At 45.7% G+C, this 20,380-nt stretch overlaps 1 protein-coding gene across 3 annotated transcripts in view; it reads left to right on the forward strand.

Annotated features, from left to right (window-relative positions):
• The window catches only part of PLEKHA2 (pleckstrin homology domain containing A2), a 1,084,343-nt gene extending 1,064,362 nt beyond the window's left edge, over positions 1 to 19,981 (forward strand). For all 3 annotated transcript variants that reach the window (XM_069617914.1, XM_069617916.1, XM_069617915.1), the window contains 2 exons: positions 10,687 to 10,764; positions 19,189 to 19,981. In XM_069617914.1, the coding sequence (XP_069474015.1) occupies positions 10,687 to 10,764; positions 19,189 to 19,554 (444 nt within the window). In that variant the 3' untranslated portion in view covers positions 19,555 to 19,981. The remainder of the gene's footprint in view (positions 1 to 10,686; positions 10,765 to 19,188) is intronic.
• The last annotated feature ends 399 nt before the right edge of the window (positions 19,982 to 20,380 follow it).

Here is a 20,380-nt window from a genome sequence, read left to right on the forward strand (position 1 = left end):
GGGGTGAGGGGGCGGGGAGGGGTTTGGGGGTATTCACGCGCTTATACTAAGGAGGAAAGCTGATTAGACTGCATATTTCATCCTCTATACATCACATCAGGGCATTTTCTTCATATGGAAACTGGGCTCTGACAGCCTCCTTAATTGAGTGCCTGAATATTATAACCCCAGAGGCACCTCTTAATAATGCAAGTGGTTGTGTTGGTAGACAATGGCATTTGCAATAGTCGCAAAGGAAGATTCTTCCCACCAGCTGGATGTGGTCACTGTTTCGCATGGGTTCCTGGGAAGACCACCTCCTTGGGGTCAGTGGTGGCTCCATAAGTTTATAAGCAAGTGCTGGCTTCCCTGGAAGGAATCTGCCTCTTCCCGCCTTAGGTGATTTCCTTCTAGACCATACTGCCAGGTGTGGTTAAGTAATGGAAGTGCAGATGTTGCGAATAAACAAAACAGCTTTTCATCACATTGCGCAGGACTGAAATATAATGGAGTTATTCTGTCGCAAACGTCCAGTATAGTTGCCGTCCTATGAACAATGGTGTACATTTCCACCTATCTACAGACATCAATACCGGCCTTACTGGGGAGTGGAGGTGCCCTAGCGTTCGAAATCCTCACATTTCCAGCATAGCGTAAAGGCACTTTACAAATCAGTGTCCACCTTTCATTTAACGAAACAATCAGAACTTCAGAGATAACCCGCTATCATCTCACATCATTCAGGATAAAGAAATGGGCTCAGCCACTTATTGGATTGGCTTGTTTTACTCGAATAACCCATGCATACTTGCATCTCCCTCCAGCAGACTACCTGACTATACGCCGCCCACTTTCTGTCAGTAGTAAATATTGTTTGCGTAATATGAAGCCTCCTGTCTTGACATAGAATCATGGAGAACAAAGAAGCCTAGATAGATAGGTGGGTTAATGCACCTGTTTCAGAGATCTGTCTTTAACCTGCTAGCCACGGGTTCCAGTTGAAGTGGCTCAGACGCGCAGCGTCCCAATCTCCTGGAGTTGGAATGGGGTGATAGTAACACCTGCTGTTTTTGCCCAGTGACCCCAGAAACACAAGGTTCATCCGTAAGAACAGCTGTATTTACAATGGTCAGAAAGGGCATTTTCTGTGTTCCAAGAAGAGTCGTTGCCTTACAGACAATTGAAATACTGGAGATTCGAAAACTAGTAAAACAGGGAAATTAAAAGGGGTTCTGTTCAGTGTTAGCCACTCAAAAAATCCACATATTAAAATGGCAAAACCAATCTGCAGTTTTCTCTGGTGAGTGTCCAAAGCTCCCACAATGTAATGCACAGTGGGATTTTATAGATAAACGTTAGCCATTATGGCGGTCTTGTGGTGCATTATGGACGCATGTTTCTTGTATATCACTTTACAAAGCCTTCCGGCCGCTTCAAAGTCTGTGGGGGAGTTGAGGGGGAAATGAGCAAATGACATGAGAGAGAATCAGTGGCGTCGCTAGCGGGGGTGGGGAGGAGGGCGGGCCCATCCTCTGAAATCCTGGGCCCCCCTACCTCAGCGGGGCTACTTTCTCTGCACTGTCTGCAGTGCTGTGTCTGTCAGCACAACACACACACATGGCCACAATCAATGCTGTCACACAACAATGAAGAGCTGTTAAGTTCCCCCTGCAGCCAAGAGCAGCCGCTCCAATCAGAATGTAGCGCACAAAACCGCTAATAAGGATGGGTCATTTGTGACTTACTGGTTTAGTGCCTACGTTCTGATGGGACGGGAGGTGCAGCAGGGTGTGGTGATTGGTGAGCACAAAAGATTCTCATCAGGAGTGCTTCTGACGTTACATATTGCCCTTTTATATTATAGCCCCCCCTACTTTTGTCTGTGGCACCCCTACTTTTGTCTGTGGCCCGCTCTGTGCCCCTCCTAAATTTGATTCCTGGCGATGGCACAGGAGAGAAGAGGACAAGAGGGACGAGTTTGGAATAGAAACATAAGGGCCTGACAGTAAGTTACAAGCAGTTCGAACTATGAAAGTCAGTGCATACTGTGTGGATGCATCAAAAAGAGAATTGTGAAAATCGGTAGGGAGATCTACAGTGCGAAGTCGAGGCTCGCTTAAGCAAAGTCCCGCCAGCGAGCCGCCGCTTGAGGGTGAAAGTTAGTGAGATAATGTTCACCGGAAACGGAAATCCATGACCATCATTCAAAGACGTCCTTAAAAGGGAGAGTTCAGGAAGTGCTCTCACCTGACGACCATTGCCTGCTGCGGCAGACTCTGAGCCCTCTTTCTAGCAAGCACAATGCTAGCCCAGTGAGTGGCACAGAAAATGGAGGCTTGGGCTGGGCGGCAGCTGCCCAACCATGATGCCAGCATCCCAGTCCCATATGGCCCACATCATTGTTGGGCATGCAGCCAGCAACGTGACTGACTCAATCTCACTGCCGGGTGGGACCTCACCCAACGTAATCCCGCTGCCTAACTCTACCCACCGTTTACTTTTTAAAGGACCAGGCAACAGGCCATTTCTGGGCAATGCTGTAGAGCCGCCCAAAGCGAGGAAGGGTAACTGCTGTTACCATCAGCAGGCCAGGAAAGGGGCAGCCCAACCCCCTTCTGGCTGCTCCTCTCCTCTCCCCAGCTGCAGAGACACGGGGTCTCTGCAACACAAAGCCAAGGAAGGGTGAGGTGTGAACAATCACCTCACCCTTCCTCCAAACAGCAAGGTGCTAAGCACCTAGGAAACCAACAGTCAGGCAGAGCCCAGGTTCAAAGACCTGCCCCCCCCCCAGGGGGCCAGACACTCGGCTATCCGGCCGGGGGCTGGGACAAAGCAGCCCCCACTACATACATAACAAAGATCCAGGGCTCCCCTGGGTCTTATAAATAAGAGCAGCATGCTCTGAGAAAACACAATCTGTTTGTGGACCCTGAACGGGGACCCACACAAACAGGAGGTTCACTGTTTACTCAGTGTCTTCCAACCTTTGCTTCTTTACCACAGAACCCTCTCACCCTACAAAATAAGGGAGAAGAACAAAGGAAAAGAGGTACAAGGCACTGTAAGGTGCCCACAACAAGTCGTGGGACATGAGAAGGCGGGCATGGGCCAGAGGGGGTAACCTCAGGACCCGGTGCTCAAAAGTATGATACTATTATGATATGTGATTATTGTTATCTCCATAACCATATCCGTACAATAAAATCCTACGGCCTTTTATTGCCAACACTTGACAAATTTGTGAGCCAAATTATTCCGGGTGTGGGTAAGGGTCTGCCAATACTAATGCATGCATATGGGTTCAGCAGTTATCAGTTGCTGTTTACACACACGTGCTGCTGGCCCGAGGCAGATTAACAAAATGGAGCGCAAAGCGGCTCCACTACAGCCTTGCTTTGGAATGAAGCCATGCCCCCCAATTTCTGCAGGGTCGCAAAGCATTAGGCAGGGGTAGCAAGCTCACAGCCAGGAGTCACACTTGCAACCCCCAGCAACCCCTAACTTACGTACCTTTCATCATGTTTGTGTGATGGGGCTTTGGCTGTCTAGCTGGCGTGTCTGTTGTGCCACTTCATTCGTATTGATGGCCTTTCTCATTAGCTGTGGAAACCTGGTCCAAGTGACCCTGATGTTGCCCTATTGCACTGAGAGTAGCAATAAGACCTCATGCCCCAGCACACAACACACCTTCTGTTGGCACTGAGCTGTCCATTAGCATTCCACATGCAAGGGTATCATGACTTGGGTCAAGCATTCGTTGAGATTGCTCTCTTAGAGAAAATGTGTGTCTTTCCTTGGGCCTAAATATCACAGAAATTTGAATTGGAGCAAAATGTGTTAGGCACAGAGTTTCAGCTGTGCCAGTGTTGAAGGTGCTCATTTTTCCGAATTCTCATAAAATAAAATAAAAATGGACGCATTGCTCATGATGCGCCCTAGCACTGCTCATGATACGTCCTAGCACTGCTCATGATGTACCCTAGCAGTGCTCATGATGCGTCCTAGCACTGCTCATGATGCACCCTAGCACTGCTCATGATGCGTCCTAGCACTGCTCATGATGCGTCCTAGCAGTGCTCATGATGCGTCCTAGCACTGCTCATGATGCACCCTAGCACTGCTCATGATGCGTCCTAGCACTGCTCATGATGCGTCCTAGCACTGCTCATGATGCGTCCTAGCACTGCTCATGATGTACCCTAGCAGTGCTCATGATGCGTCCTAGCACTGCTCATGATGCACCCTAGCACTGCTCATGATGCGTCCTAGCACTGCTCATGATGCGTCCTAGCACTGCTCATGGTGTACCCTAGCTTTGTTGATGTAAGTTATGCTTGGTTGATCCAAGTGGGTCTTGATCAGATAGCTTGTTGAGTTAAGTGCTTGCTGCCTATATCTCTGTTTACTCTGTGAGTTACAGATTTTAAAATCCTGGCAAGGTCCACCCAGCCTTAATCCTACTGATGTTGATACATTACAGTGCTGTTATATACAGCGCTATGAAAATACTGCAGTAACAAATTGGCATTGGGGATGCGGGCAAGATGCCACTGAGCAAATTGCTCTTTATGAATTTGACACTGAGCAGGTTGTTGAACGGAAAGATGTCATTTAGGAAATTACACATGGGAAATAAGTTGTTCAGTAAGTTGTTCACAGGCCAGGTGACATTTAGCAAGTTGCTCATTGGCACAGTACACATGGATAATGTAGTCATGAGCAAAGGGAACATGTATCTGCCAATTCCTTTCCATGCTTCTGTCCCTTTGTGAATCAAAAAACACTCTGTCAGCTTGGCTTCCTTTAGGGTTATTTCTTTATTTACATTGCATCTTCATGACCACTTCTTGTTCACCCACATTTTGATCATATACATTTGGTGTTTTGACTCTCCGACCCGCCATCTGCTCACAAGCTCCTGTTAGACAGGCACGGTATCAAGAGAGATGACACAGACCACAGAACTCGAAGTTTGGAAGAATGTTTTATTTCAACATCAGGATGGTGTAAGGCCTAACTAGCCCTATAACTAAGGTAGGGGGTTCTCCTGCCTAAAGAAAACTACAGGAAGTCTGTGTCTGTAAGTCCAAATCAATGGTCTGTGTCCTAAAGCTATGCTTGACATTACATCTAGAAATAAACATGGTGTGGGATTCTTTTAGCCAACAAAATAGTGTTCAAAAGTAAAGTTTCAGCTGCTCTTAGCGTATGTGTTCTTCTTGGGCTCCCTATCCCAAGTTCAATACAGTTCCAATAGCTGCCTGTCTCAACAATGTCCCGCCAGGTTTTGAGGTTTCCTTCCCCAAGTTCAATACAGTACAGTTCACACAAAAAGGAGGTCCTGAGGTTCCCTTCCCCAAGTTCGAGATAGCACAGTTGACACAAAAAGGGGGTTTTGAGGTTCCCTTCCACAAGACAGCGTGTCTCGGTTCTTTCAACTCTCAGGGTTCTCTTCCCCATGTCCAATACAGCACAGTTCACACAAAAAGGAGGTCTTGAGGTTCCCTTCACCAAGACAAAGGGCCTCATTACGACCCGGAAGGTAAGGGATTACCAGTACCAGTAAGGGCACTGGTGCAAGTAATCCCTTACCGCCCTATTCCGAGGTCCCTTTGCGGGTCCTCTCTTAACGCCTGGTTTTACCAGGCGTTAAGGACAGGACCCGCAAAGGGACTTTGGAGCTAATAATGGTACCGCAATTTGCAGTACCGTTATTAGTGCCTTCCCCATTCCCATTGAGCCCTATGGGGGCTCAAATGGGAAAGGGTAAGGGCCATGGTGAATGAGGAATTACCGCCCCCGCCAACCTTGGAATGGGGCGGTGATTGCTCCATTCACCATGCCGGAATCGGCAAGGTTTTGGAGGCAACCATGGCGCAAATAGCACCATGGTTACCGCCTGGGTCGTAATGAGGCCCAAAGTTTCTCTGTTCTTTCAGTTCTCAGGGTTCCCTTCCCCAGGATTTCACTATAGCACTTATGCTGCTTTCACTTGCTCAATGTTCACTATAAGAAAACAATAGGTCCAATTGACCCACCTTCTAGCTTGCTTTAGCATTCAATTCACAGTTCTCTGTGGTTTATTCAGAAGGTCTTTTGTTTGTCACCATATAAGGCTCCCTGCTTAAGGCGCAGTTGTTAGACCACACGGTCCACCCATCACACGTCGCGCAACCAGGAACCCTATGCTTCTCCTTGACCTGATTTGTGATATCTGTGGTCTTACCAATGGGGAACTCCCTGGTCTAGGCGCAGTTGTCAGAATACACAGTCCACCCATTACACGTCGCGCAACCATAAATTCCCCTTGGCCTTGTTTGGGCCCCTTTACAGGCTCCCCTGCTTTGGGCTTCAGATTTCTCACACTTGTATTCTCTTTGGTTAGTGTAAAACCCATCTGCATCAGTCTATTGCCTTGCCATAGACGTATGGTTCTTTCTCACACTGGTTGTTAGAACACTCAAGTGATTGTTCAATTTTCCATATGCTTTTGCTCTGGTCACAGTGCTGTTTATATACAGTCTGACATTCAATATGTCGGTGTAATTCAAATGTTTGTTCGGTATTCAGTACGCTGTGATTATATTCAAATATCACTTTCCATTCAGTTCAGTATTCAATACAATGTGGTTTCATTCAAACCGCAATTTCCATTTAGTTCGGTATTCAGTATAGTTCATATTCATTTGAGTTCATGGACTGTTACTTGACTGCGGTGTCCTGTGAGCGTTCCGGTCTTCCTGTGTCCTCTGACACTCACTGGCTCTCTGGCTCTTTGTGTCTCCACGGCAGCGGTTCCTGCTGCTCCTGCTAACCTTCTCTGTAGCCGGGAAGCCGACTGCCTGGGCTCCGCTTACTAGTCGGGCAGTTCTCTGCACATGCCAGCTTCCTAAATCGATGCGTACCGCATCCCGTCTACTTCTCAGCTGCTTGGCAGCTATAGCTGCCCACCTTCTGATTTGAAGGCTCTCAGTCCTGCAACCACCACGTGACTCACTTGCTCCGGGTCCTGTTGGTCCTCCGGGATCATTGCTTGTGTACAGACCTCCTGGTCTCGTTCCACCAAGGCGGTACTCATTCTCTCCCACTTGCTCGGGCCTCCTCCCTTTATACAACTGAGCCCTATTAAGGGGGGGTCTCGGGTGTGAGTCATTGGCCTGTCTTGCCTGACCATAATGAACCCACTCAATGGGACATGCCTATCAGTGTTGGATGCCTCCATACCCCTCTTCTTTGTCCCAGTACTAGAGTGGTGTTTGTAATAGAAAGTGTGCATTACTCCTAGTTGCTTCTCCATCTTCTCAGTACTTTGTGGGTACTTACAGGGACAAATAGGGCACAAATGGAAGTATCTTATGGAGGCTGAACAAAGGGAAGATAAGTCAGTGTTAGTAAAGGAGTGAGACCATGTCTCACCGTCCGGCCCCCTCTCCCCAATCCCCAAGGACCTTCCACCCAGGTGATCCTCCCTCGCTTGTCCATCCCCAGGTTCGAGATCCAAAAGCAATGGCCCTTCCCTGGCCACCTGAGTAGAAGATCCCTGGGGAGTGGTTGTGAGAGTGCCTTCAGGTTTATCACACTCCCCACATCCTGGCTATGTTTGGATATGAAATTAGATCATGAATGCTGATCTGTTTGTGTGCAATATGTGTTGAGATAATTCCATGTAACAAAGGTTATTATTTACTTTATTGATGCTTGATAAAGTGCAAATTCTCGCAAGTCTTACCATTATGTCCTTACAGGTCTATGTGTAGGTGTACGTGTGTTCGGTGGTTGTGTTAGAGAAATGTTTTCTCATCAAAAGTATTGAATATTTCATTAAAAAAATGTGTATTACTTGTGGTCAGCAACCCGTTTGTTTTAAAAATTACATGTATTTGCATCTAAGGGAATAACACTCTAGGGAGCGTTCCTCCTCTGCCCACCATGACTAGTGAATCCCCCTGAAAGTCATTCACATCCTTCTAGGGGATCAGCGAGCGGAAGAGAGCGAATGGGTGTAGAGCCGGCCTACAGTCGGAGGGTCAAAGCAGGGAAAACTGGGCATCAGTGAAGATCTTTATTATTATTTTTTTTACTTTTCTTTTTTCATTTTTCTCCATAAAGTAAAACATGAACAGAACATGCCATATTCGGTCATATCCATTATTAACATTGACCAGGACAACCCCCCAATGAAATCCCGCCATCAGGGGAGATTATTTGCAAAGGGGGAGGGCCTCAAACAGGAAACCCCTTAAAAGACCCTATTATCTGGTTGGTCCTTTCCCTGTCCTTACCTGGAAAGGGATCGCTGCACACTCACCTCAGCAATCTAACTATCATTGTCAGCCATCCCCCCCACCCGGAACCCCGTCCCAGCATTCCAAGCAGCTCTAATACCCCTGGTCCAATATTTTTCGGACATGTCCCGCTTGTACTTTCCCATACTATCTGAGGTGATATTCCGCCACCCATTCCTTTTCTCGGGAGGATAGCTCAGAGGCAACGTTTTTGCCTTGGAAGCAAGACAACCCAGAGCAATGCAGGTTCGATCCCCGGGTTCGTGCTTAGAAACCTCTAGGGATGAAGCGTGTTATAAATAACCAATCATATCATGTCATCCCCTTCACACGTGCATATCACATGAACAGTAGGTGCTACCCATAGACAGACCTGTCTACATTTCCAAATGCCATCAGTGATGCCCTGCCCCCTTCTCCAAGACTCCACCCACCCAACCACTTATTAAAACAAAAAACAAAAAGAAAAATGATGTAGCCCAACGTCATATGAGGTGATTCCAATCGGGATTTGTGTGCATTCCTTAGTTTCCGCCCACAGCTCAATGTGATTGGCCACAAGCGGTCTGTTTGTAGCCAATCACATCGAGGCGTGGGTGGATTTCTGGAAATCCTGGAGACTCCACACTCTTCCCCGGAGACCCAAAGAGTGTAAAACCCCATAGCCTCTGGGATAAACCCAGAAACTAGGCAGGTATGCCCGTCAATTGTGATGCAATTTGATTCTTCTCCAGGTGGAGTTTGCAGTCTTCACCTGGTGGGGTTGCTTCGCATGTTTTGCTCTCAACGACCCTGTTAGGGTGGGCTCGCGGATGGCCCCTTTGTTTACAATGTAGGTCCAAGTCACTGCCACAAAGAGCCTAGGAATGACAGGGTGAGATGGGAGATAGTCTCCATGAGGAACATTTTCTCCAGAGCAATGAAAACTAGGATGTTTATTTCAGTCATGAGTAGCATTTAAAATAAAAATTGCAGTATAGAGAAAAGAAACAGTAGATTACATTGACGACCCATTCCCAAAACAACGTGAAAGGTGCTCGGGCTTGTTGAAGGTTTTTTAGAGATGCTAGTCTCGTGTTTGTTATGACAGCAAACTGTACGTGTATGAGTGCATTTAAGCATGCCCGCAGCTTCTGCTTGCGGCTGCATTCCGAGAGGAATGCCTTTTAATATGGGCAGCAAGGATGTGTTTTCTACTGCGCGTCGCAGAGAGAATTTGTGGCTACACATTTGACTTGCTACAGTCTTCAAATTCTTTGTTACGGCACAGTACCATAATACAAAAATTCTAAATTGGAGGTGGGGGTGACAGAGAAGTCATAGGTAGAGCTGAACCAGGGTCGAGTCAGATCGGAGCCAGGGAGTGTGGCCTGGTGCTAGGAGCCAAACATGAACTGAACCAGTTAAAGACCCCTACCCGGTGTCCTACCAGCCCACCTCTCACAACACAAGACCCACATCTGCTCTCCAGCCTCCCCACCCCTCCCTAAGACCCAGACTTAGTCACACCTGCCATCTATGGGTTCCTCGGTGATCCCACCGCATGTCTAATTTTCACAGAAACCCTCTGGGAAGCGTGGGGAAAGGTGGGTTACAGTTTTACACTTTGACTGGAGTTCTGCTGGGGCACCTTCCAACGTTGTCATTCTTCCGACATTTCCCTGAAATAACAATCAGCAATTCCTCTGACAGTCGCACACGCAGTGTGCATGTGTTTCTTTCGCTTTGTGATGCATGGACATGGACTCATTGTTTTTGCATGAATTCTGCAGGTGCCACAATTTCTTTCCTTTTACTTCCCTTGGTGGCAGCGCCAGAGGGATTTGAGTGACATTCATATTGGTCTGATTGTACAATGTTCCTCTTCTGTTAGTGTAAAGAAAACATGTTGAATTTCTCTGGCACTAGATTGGGTCTGGCTATCAAGCTCTTCCAGCTCTCTCAAGTCTTTGAGGCTGGTTTTCATTTCTGTTTCCTGACATGTTGGGCTTCGGGTTTACCTGGCACTAGATTGGGTCTGGTTATCAAGCTCTTCCAGCTCTCTCAAGTCTATTGAGGCTGATTTTCTTTACTGTTTCCTGACATGTTGGGCTTCGGGATTCGCTGGCACTGGATTGGGTTGTCTGTCTGGCTCTTCCAGCTCTCTCAAGTCTATGAGGCTGATTTTCGTTTCTCTTTCCTGACATGTGGGGCTTTGTGGTTCCCCAATGTGACAGGCCCCTGCTCTCAGTAGGCAGATTTATCATAGTGCCCTGCAAGAGAGGGGCGTGGGGGAGCAGGAGATCATTAGTTCTTATTAAGGAATGATATCAGGTGGGATTTGGGGGAGTGGAGAGCGCACAGGGTGTGAGGAATTGTGGTCAGTCATGTACCTATGAAACTCTGTCAGGCTTATGATTTTCTTCTTGTGTGTGTTTTACAGGCTGACAGCCCAGGAGACATGCACAGCTGGATAAAGGCAATCACAGCAGCAGTGTACGCCCTGAAGATGTGTTACAGAGTACGTTTAGTAGACTTTATTCTCTTATTTTAAAATAAATACTAATGTTGCCATCTGTTTAGCGCAATGTGTTCTTTACAACCCCAAACTCTGCTCTGTATACTGGTAAGCAGAAGGGGTATCCACTGTAACTCTCTGTATTCCCCTCCGGCCATGTCATTCCAAGTGTGCCCTTAATAGTCTAACTTCTGAGTGTATCCATTTGATTGCACCTCATTACTCTATCCACTTGTTTTCAAGGGCTCCCTGGTTTCAAAACGAGGCTTGTGTCATATGAAAGTCAGTACATAGATACTAAAAGCACATAGGGCTCTAGTCAAACACGTGGTAGGGTGATGAGGCAGTCAGCTAAGTACATTGGCCATTCCCGCCCCCTCCATTTATAATCCTCAGTGCAGGTAACAGATTTTCTTCCTAGAAGGATTTTGCAAATACCCACCATCTCCAGGCATCCACCTGCCCCCACACACTGTAGCCCATGTGTATGTACAATCTCTTCTGCTTTTATTCAATACTCACTTTTGCTCTCTCCTGCTCCCCCTTGCTTTTTCATCTGTCCGTGTTTCTTTTATTTCCCTTATTGCACCCCCTCTTAGTTTCACATTCACTCCTTTCTCCTTCCTGTACATGAAGGCTCCAGTGCTGTCAATGTGAGATATCTTCATCCGAGAACAAGCAAAAGCCATAATGACCAGAACAACTCCCTTTCAGCCCTCAATCCCACCACCTATAAAGGCAACATCCTCCTCTCCTTCACTGTGAAAGAAAAGCACTCACCCGACTTCTCATCATCGTCAATGTATCCCTAATCTAATGCACCTAATCACATTCACTGAACACACAACAGATCTCCCTGCTAAAGAAAACCACACTCGACCCATAGGACCTGGCTAATCTCCCCATCACACACCCTTTTGAAGTGGGGGCCCTGGTCCTCCTCATTCATCAAACACCAGGCACCCATGATCATTCGCCAGAGAGAGAGACAAGAGAAAATCAGGCAATTGGAAGGGTCTCAGCAGTTTTTATTGACTGTAGTTTCAGGACACGCTTTAGACACACTCAAAATCATTCTGTCTTTCTCCTGCTTTTATAGTCTGCTCTACACCAAGCCCACATAAGTCATAGTTGGCATCCACAATGATCTCTGACACACAAAACTGCTAAGCTTATTTTAGACTTGGCTGGACATATTTATGACAGTCCTCAACCTCTGCCAAAACCACATTCAACACATCAATATCTACTCTTTATCCGATTTTTGTAATCCTGCTAAGTTAGTTAGTGCCTTATACGGTGGAAAAATACATAAACTCTATTATATGGTGCCAAATAATACAGTGGTCTCTCAAATTGGTCTGCATGAAGTACATTGTGCCCTCCTCATTAAGAACATAGATAAATGTATCCAAGTTTCCCTTGCTTTATCTAACTTCATCATTAAATCATTAATTGTGTCTGCTTTTCCTGTCAAGTTCAATTTTTAACATAACAAACCCAATTATCTCACTGCCAGATGCTGCCACAGACTATTTCTAATGTATCAGCATCTGTTGATTTTCTGAAAACTCTTGCAATGAGTCGTAGTTTTTCACACCTGCCTTAGAACTGGACACCATTTTCTACTTGAATCACCCATTTTGAAATATATCTTTGTCTGATAATGTATTAATTCTTCAGAGAGCTATTACTTATTTATTTAAGTATCTCTCACTTTGTATCCCTTATTCATAATATATCTTTATACACTCGTGATATGTATGTGATATTTAAAGCACCCTTTATTTCCTGGGTCATTGTAACCCAAATATGTGTAGTGCCATGTGCACTTTTTACCCTAAATAAAGGCACTATAATCCTGATTTCTGCAATAATAGAACCATTTGATCTGCCTATCATGTTATCTATACTCAGTTGAGGGGGGGCGGGAGTGGTTGGCCCCCCTATGCACTTTCTTGACAAAATAACTGTCACCATCCAGCTGCATGAAAGGATCACAGAGCACAATCACCTACAGGACTACCAGTCCAGATTACAACTGTGATACAGCACAGAGACCTCCACAATCTAAGCTACTGATGATGCCCTCCACATCCTGGACAAATGGGGCCCAAGCAACATGTCCTTCTTGATCCCTCTGCCACCCATGATGCTATTGACAATGAAGCCCTCTTTAGAATCATCACCAGCTAGATAGATAGGCTTGAATAGAACAGTCCTATGGTGGTTCACCTCCTATCTCTCCAAAAGACAACAACTCATCCAGGTGGGACACAGCCCAACATGGACTGGGCCAGTAACCTGTGGAGTCCCACAAGGCTCCAGCAGCTAGCTGGAACCCCTGGAGGAACTCCATCCTAATACTGATGTCAAGATAAACTGAAACCCAACTGGCACCTTCCCTAAAGAGCAATTGCATCAACAAAATCCATCAGCTCAAGCACCATCCATCCCTCATCCAAGCCTGTATGTCTAGCACCAAGCTGATGCTCAGCTCAACCAAATTAATTCCCCAGGGAAACCCCACAAAGCATGCCCAACTCCTGAATCAGCTGTCTAAAATAAAGCTCAATGGATTCACACCTCAACTCTTGCCGATTGCAAATCTCTCAGCTTTACCATAGACTGCAACCTCTCCTTCAAAACACACATCACCAAGAAGTCCAAAATAGCATGTTACACGCTGGGGCTCATCTACAAAGTCGAGCACTATATTTCTGCCCTGAGTTTCTGAACTCAAGCCCTGATCATCACCTACCTGGATGGTGGCAAAGCCTACATGCAGTGTTGCCTGAGGAAACATGTGCCCCTCTGAAAGCCATCCAGCGCGCTGTAGCTCACCTCATCACTGAAAATAAAATCAACCACTTCACTCCCATTCTCAAGGACCTGTACCCGCTACATATTCAAGCATGCGCCAAGTTCGAGACAGCCCCTTTTTAAGCACCACTCTACCTGGTGGAGAAACTCACCCTATCTGGAGGCCAATGCACCACATGGATCCACAACATTGCCAGACTGGAAGCAAACACTCCAAGAGGGTAAATCTAGGAAGCAGGCCTTTTCCTGAATACGCTGTATCTATGGAAGAAGTTCTCAATGCAGATGAGACTGTCGCCCCTCGTTGCTACAAGTTCAGGAAGGACTTGAGGACCCAACTATTCAAAGAAAAACTTGTCCATTAATGATCTCTCAATTCAACCTTACTATTCTTCTCTTCCTCCAGTCCTCCCAAAACTCCCTGCTCCCCCATCAAACTCTTCTATCCCCCTACCATACCTGTATCCCGTCAGTGCTTCCCCTAAGTACAGCACTTTGTTTCTGCCCAGCTAGATTTGCGGTTTGTAAATCCTGTACATACGTACACAATCTGAGAAAACTATATAAACCACTGCCATCCAGAGATGTGCCCACAGCAAAGGTTACTCGACTTGGAAACATAGGGAAGGTTCATTTTACAATACATTTTAATTTTCACTGGGGGTGGGTGGAGCAACCAGTCTTGTTGCTCGAATTTTGAGCTGAATCTAGCAATCCTCACCCATGTCACAAGCAACCTGATGGCTACTTTCTCCGGCCTGCCATTTTCCCCTCACCCTCTCTTCCCTTTCCCATTAGTATTATCCTGTCCCTCCCCACCCCCACTTACCGGATGCCTACAGCAGCAGCGCCTCGCGGCCAACGCTGCTGTTGCTCCATCTTCCCAGTGGCCACCATGGAAATAGAAGAGGGGCTTCACTTGGAGCCACGTCTTCCATCTCTGCGGCAGCCATCTTGCATCGTTTTTTTATATGAATCCGTTCTTTCATAAAAGAGACATGTCTATCAGCCTCCCAGGTTACCGGATTGGCAACCCGGGGTACTAATAGCAATTATCGCCCATTCCACAGGCTTAACTCGGGCCCTGCACCGTTATCACCCGCTCCAGCCCATGGAACGGATGATTTTTGCTTAATTGCATGCAGGGGACCACCACAGTTAGCACTTAGTTGCTGTTTACAAAGTGCAGTGCAGCAGTGAAGAACAAAATAAGGTGAAATCACGTTTACTTTTCATTTGTACTCTCTGTTTTGTAAAAAATGTAAATGCTGCCTGCAAACTACGATTTGCAGCCAAGGAATTCATTTGATTTATGCGTGCATACAAATCTCATGCAGAGGTAGAACAAAGTGCACTTTAGAGACGACCCTTCCCAGCGTTGGAAGCCTTTGAAAATGGGAAGTAGCAGCAAATGAAGGTCTATCCATTGTGAAATGGCTCCCAAGAGTACATGCTGTAACTCATCATAACTGTGGGGAAGTTGCGGTCTGAGAGAGAACAGAATTGCGTCCCTGTTGAGCTCTGTGGATTAGGGCTGCCCAGGGGAAAGGCCAAAAGCATGTTAACTAGGTGGGATAGTGACGCTAATGTGAGACTGCAGCGTAGGACATGGTGACTTGCACTCAGTTGCAGTCCAGCTCCCTCGAAGTGGAAGAAGGGTGTATGGGCAACCACAGGTCAGTCATAGTGACAAGAGTAGTTTGAAAAGGAATACCTTTATAGATAATAGATAAAGAAACAACTGCGATAGATACCTACTTTACAGTATAAATAGAAGCAATGTTCCCTGGGCCAATGTCATCTGAGGCAAATATACTGAAGTATTTTTAATGGGAAATGGTTGGTGAAAGATGATGTGAGCTAAATCGGCTTTAGCAAAGTCTTCGAAATTGTTCAATTAAGAAGACATATGAACTAGTTTAATACCATAGGGATGCGGCTAAGTTGGTAAACAGTTTACTAGCTGGCAGATTACTGGCTCAAAGAGCCCATTCTGAGGAGCAAGTGGTGGCAAGGGATGTTCCACAGGGATTGGTTCTGAGTTCAATTTCCAAACATGTGTACCAGTTTGCAGCACTTATGAAGAGCCATTGTAACATTGAAACCCCAAAGAAAGTTTAAGAGCAAAGATATTGTATGCTTAAAGAAAGTGGAAAGAGGAGTGTAGAAGGTGTCTTCTTGGCGTTAGTGTAGCCATGTTCAAAGTCGTGTGCTCAGTGAGTAAGGTATAGGGGAGACATTAAAAGACAACTAACAGAGGAGGGTTGATGAAAATATTGCCTATGACATAGTCATAGGCAACACTTATGTTTGTTTTTTCTCTCTCTTCCCCATCTGCATTTTTTTGACCGGGTCTCTTTGTATTTTTAATTTTTACTAGTCTTGTGATATATTCAATATCTAAATCTCTTACATTTGTCAGTGTTACTCGTTTGAAATGACATGTGCTTTGCGGTACTACACATGAAATGGAAATGGAATTTGGGCGTGCTACCATCACTAGTACTACACTTTGTGTACCTTCCATTCCACCGAATCATACAATTGTGGTTACTCCTTTTATGTGAAATTGATTAGCCTTGAGAAAGACCCAGGTGGGTCGAACCAAGCGTTAGCTGTAACACTATGGATGTTACTACATGAATAAAATGATACAGTAAATGTAATAGACAAGCGTGGAATTTCAAAAAATGTTCTCCAAAACATAAAATTTCTTGCTGGAAAAATGATGTACCAGGAGATGTTTTAAGACTGACCTAGCACAGTGATGTCATAGGCAACATTTTCATTAATATTGCAAAGTTAAAGTGGCGTTATGGCAGCGCCACCATTATCCTATGCACACGCAGCTTGGCGCAGTTTGAGAAGCGTTGCTAGTGCCTCTGCCCATTGGTTAACAGAAGAGGGCTCCGAGGGATGTAATTCAAGATGGCCTCCTTGGGGTTAATTAATGTGAGAAAAGCAGTTTTGTGATATATATGGGGAGGGGGGTATAGTCTACAGAAAATTGGAAAATGCAGGACCTCCTTATGGCTAACTATTAATGCCTCATCTGGAGTATTCTTCCTGGACGTCTAAAGTGATAACAGCTCATATAATACAGCTCAGAGTTGGAAAACCGAAATAAAGAGTAATTAATAGGGAGGTGAGCATTACCAAAACAATATTTAAACTGCAGTGAACCCTAGCTCAGTATGAAGGAAGCTGCTGAGGTGTTCGTAGAACTGTCCATTGAAACAATACAAAAAAGTACAGACTATGAAAAATGCAATGTTTATACTCTACGGAAACTGCATCACCACTGCACACCCTCAGAGCCAGGCCCTGATCTAAAAGGGACAGGCAGAGTTATATGTCGTGGCCACTTAAATTGAAATGACAGCCTTTCTGTTTTGAAGAAAGAGCCCACTCACATTAAACTGCGGATGCATCCAAAAAAGTCCTTCACCAAACAACATCTCACTGATTGTTCTTGTGATACCTGGCAAATCCCCATTTCATGAGTGGAGCCATGTGAGGAAGGATAGCTCAGGGGCAACACGTTTGCCTTGGAAGCAGGACCACGCAGCGCAACACAGGTTGAATCCTGATCCCGTTCTTAGAAACTGCTCCATGGTATAAAGAGCGTGATAAGAGTAAAACTATAATGGGCACCAGTAGGACAGTATTCTCCCCAGATCCCCATAAAGGTTTCTGTTGGTTCACCTACTCACTTCTGCATATAATAACTGGAAAGGCAGAGTTATGTAGATTTCTGAAGGGGGAACACACCGTACACGTGGCCAGCAATTTTTCTCCAAGCATTTTACTCCCAGGGCTAAAGTAGATGTCTTAGATTGAAACTAAAACGTGGAGGCAGAAGTTGTCATTCAAGATTAATTTTTATAGAAAGACTTGTAACTAAGTAAATATATCTCCTAGCAGAGATGGAGATTTAAAAGTATCCAACCAACTCCAAATAGTGAATGGACAGACAGGTGCGGAGTAGATGGTAAGCGATTGGTAAAGCTGAAATGTAGATTTGGACCATGAGGCCGGTGTCGAAACTAAATCAGGTATTTGGAAAACAAGATTTGTTCTTGTAATGTGGATTTGCTGTCAATCCTTGTACATGCTCACTTGTTCATGGTACATAGCCACGTGGTTTGTCATCCGTAGTGAGCAACCCTACATGGTTTCTATTGCCTTATCACGAGCAGACATGCAAGAGGCATCTACCTTCAAAACAAACTTATCCTATCGTATTTGTTTTCCTCTAAATTGGAATTAACATCTTCCAATCCAGGGTTGTCACCTTTTGCGTAGCTTCCTCGTTGAGACTGTTGGTTCTTCAACTTCAAACCTTGCTGCTAGCCCTGGGTCTGAACTGAATACCTTTGGCAGTGGGTAAAATACTCAGCCTCCTTTCATATCGTTCCCCATATTTTTAATGCATATTAGTATCTGGATTTGTAAGGTGGAGAATCTTCACTGGGGAATCTCTGAGGTTTACGAACTGGTGAAGCTCAGAGTTTTGCTGACACACTCCACATCCTAGACTTCACATTCCACTGGCCGTCTGCTGTTTCCAGTCTCCTGTACTCCATCTCCGGCCCCTCCTCACACCCCCATTTTCGGGCTCATCAGAAAGCCTTCTGTGGGATGCACCTCCTGCAGTCCTCCGACACACCGGCACTGCTCTAATCGCTATAGAATCCTCTGCCGAGGTCTTCTGCCACCTGGTATCATCCCAAGGACATCAGTAAGGTCCTCGCAATGCTCAGGCCTAATTTGGTCCCCGGGGCAATACCAGGTTGGAAAGCTCACAGCCACAGGGTTTATTACTTAATTATTTGATTAAGTACTTTTCTCATAAGGAGAGAAGGTGAATGGGGCTCATTCCAAGTATGGTGGTGCGAGAGAAAATTGATGGTAATGGAATTACCGCCACTTTTCCCACTCTACCATACTACGAGTAGGGCCCTGGAGTAGGGGTTTTATCCTCCCACTTTCTGCAGAAAATCCGTGAAATCAGCAGATTTAATGCAGCAGTAATTCTGCCGATTGTAATTCCGCCAAAAATGTCCCATAGATTCCAATGCACTCTCAAAAAATGAGGATTAACTCTGCCACTTGTGATCCGACAGTAATTCCGCCAGACCAAGTGTTGATAACGGTAATTCCGTTGGGCGGTATTCTGGCAGAGTTACCAGCGGAAAACCACCCACTCGTAATGAGCACCAAATGTGTTTTTTTCTTTTGAAACCTACCCTGGTCTGCTACAGTATATTAACTGTTTTGGTTGCTCTTCATATAAGAAAACACAACAAATGAATACATAAAAGAATCTGCCATATTTGATGGGCTAGGGGTTCTGTTTGTATCGCCGCGCTCGGAAACACTTGTGTACGAGCACGATACAAATAAAATATCAATATCAATATAGATAACCTTGTTATATGAAATCAAAAGAAACACAAACATTGTTATTGGTACACTGAAAACATGTATCACTCTGCTTTTTATTCTTACTGAGATTCATTCCCTAAGGGTTCGGCTTGAAATATAATAAACAGTGTATTGCAGTTGATAATAACTAATATTATAATACTTTCTCCTTTGCAGGATTTTGCACCCTTGAACAGATCACTCTCTTTGAACAGGCGCGGTAGCTCAAATCGGCCAAGTTCCTCAACCCCATCGCTATCCACGACCAAGTTGCCTGTGGAGGAAAAGAAAGCATTTTCCAGAGGTCCATCTGAGGCCATGGCTTGGCAACCTTGGACACCAGTGCCACAGGCAGAGCGAAAGGATCCCAGTGCAGAAGAGACACTTGAGCAGCCAAAGAGGTCCCTGATTCGGACCAAACGCCCAGATGATGTGAAAGCACAAGATACCCGCCTGCGACACCTGTCTGAGCCCCAGCGCGGAAGGGAGTCCCCCTTCATGCTCAGTATGGATGATACCAGCGTCCGAACCTCTGATGTGTGACCTTAACTGGAGTAACCATGTGTGCATTGGCATTTCTAGACATGGTTGGTGGAAGCGGTGGGATGGGGGGGGAGAAAGGGCTCATCGGAGCCAGGGAAAGACATTGCCCAGCGAGCAAATTCCAGGATCGAGCCACGCATTAGATCGGAAATATCTTTGAGTTGGTCACCTCAGGCAGAAGAGGCGATTTAATGTGGGGTGAGGTGCCACTGTGCTTCTGTCTAGACAATGCACTGAGGAGATTTCCCGATCCTTTTGCCGGTTTCCTTTTGGATTTAAACACAGTTTCTTTCCAGTTCACTGCAAGCATCAGTTTAGCTAAAGGAAATTGCCCTCAGCTATCTCAGACCACTTTGTGCTTTGTTATGTTCTGTTGCTAAGCCTTATGTATTTAATCTGTTTACAAATAAAAGGATTGAGCTTTTCAGTTGTGGCCCTGCTATCCCAACGTGTCATCATGATGATGTGGTGGGACAGGTGTGTTCTTCTGTATATTGAAGAGCCCATTTATTGGTAATGAGTTGTTTTTTTATAGCTAAGGCTACATAAAAGGAGCTATGACTCGACGGAGCACGCTCACTAACCATCTCCTCTTTAACAGCACGTGCTCTCGTACACACCTATGGCGTAAGTGCCATTCCTTGGACACTCCCCCCAATGACTCAGGAAATACATGTTTTCTTGGCGCCAAATGTTGCCTCATGACGGATTTTCGTATGTGCTTTTAAAATCTCCTGCTCTTTTGGAAGCCAACCTAATCAAAAGAAAGTGGACGGTGTTGGGGCTACATTTTTTTTAGGTGCTTGCCCCATAGCCAATAGACTAC

Source organism: Ambystoma mexicanum, chromosome 10 (genome assembly GCF_040938575.1).
Source record: "Ambystoma mexicanum isolate Mex_15411 chromosome 10, UKY_AmexF1_1, whole genome shotgun sequence".
NCBI lineage: Eukaryota > Metazoa > Chordata > Amphibia > Caudata > Ambystomatidae > Ambystoma > Ambystoma mexicanum.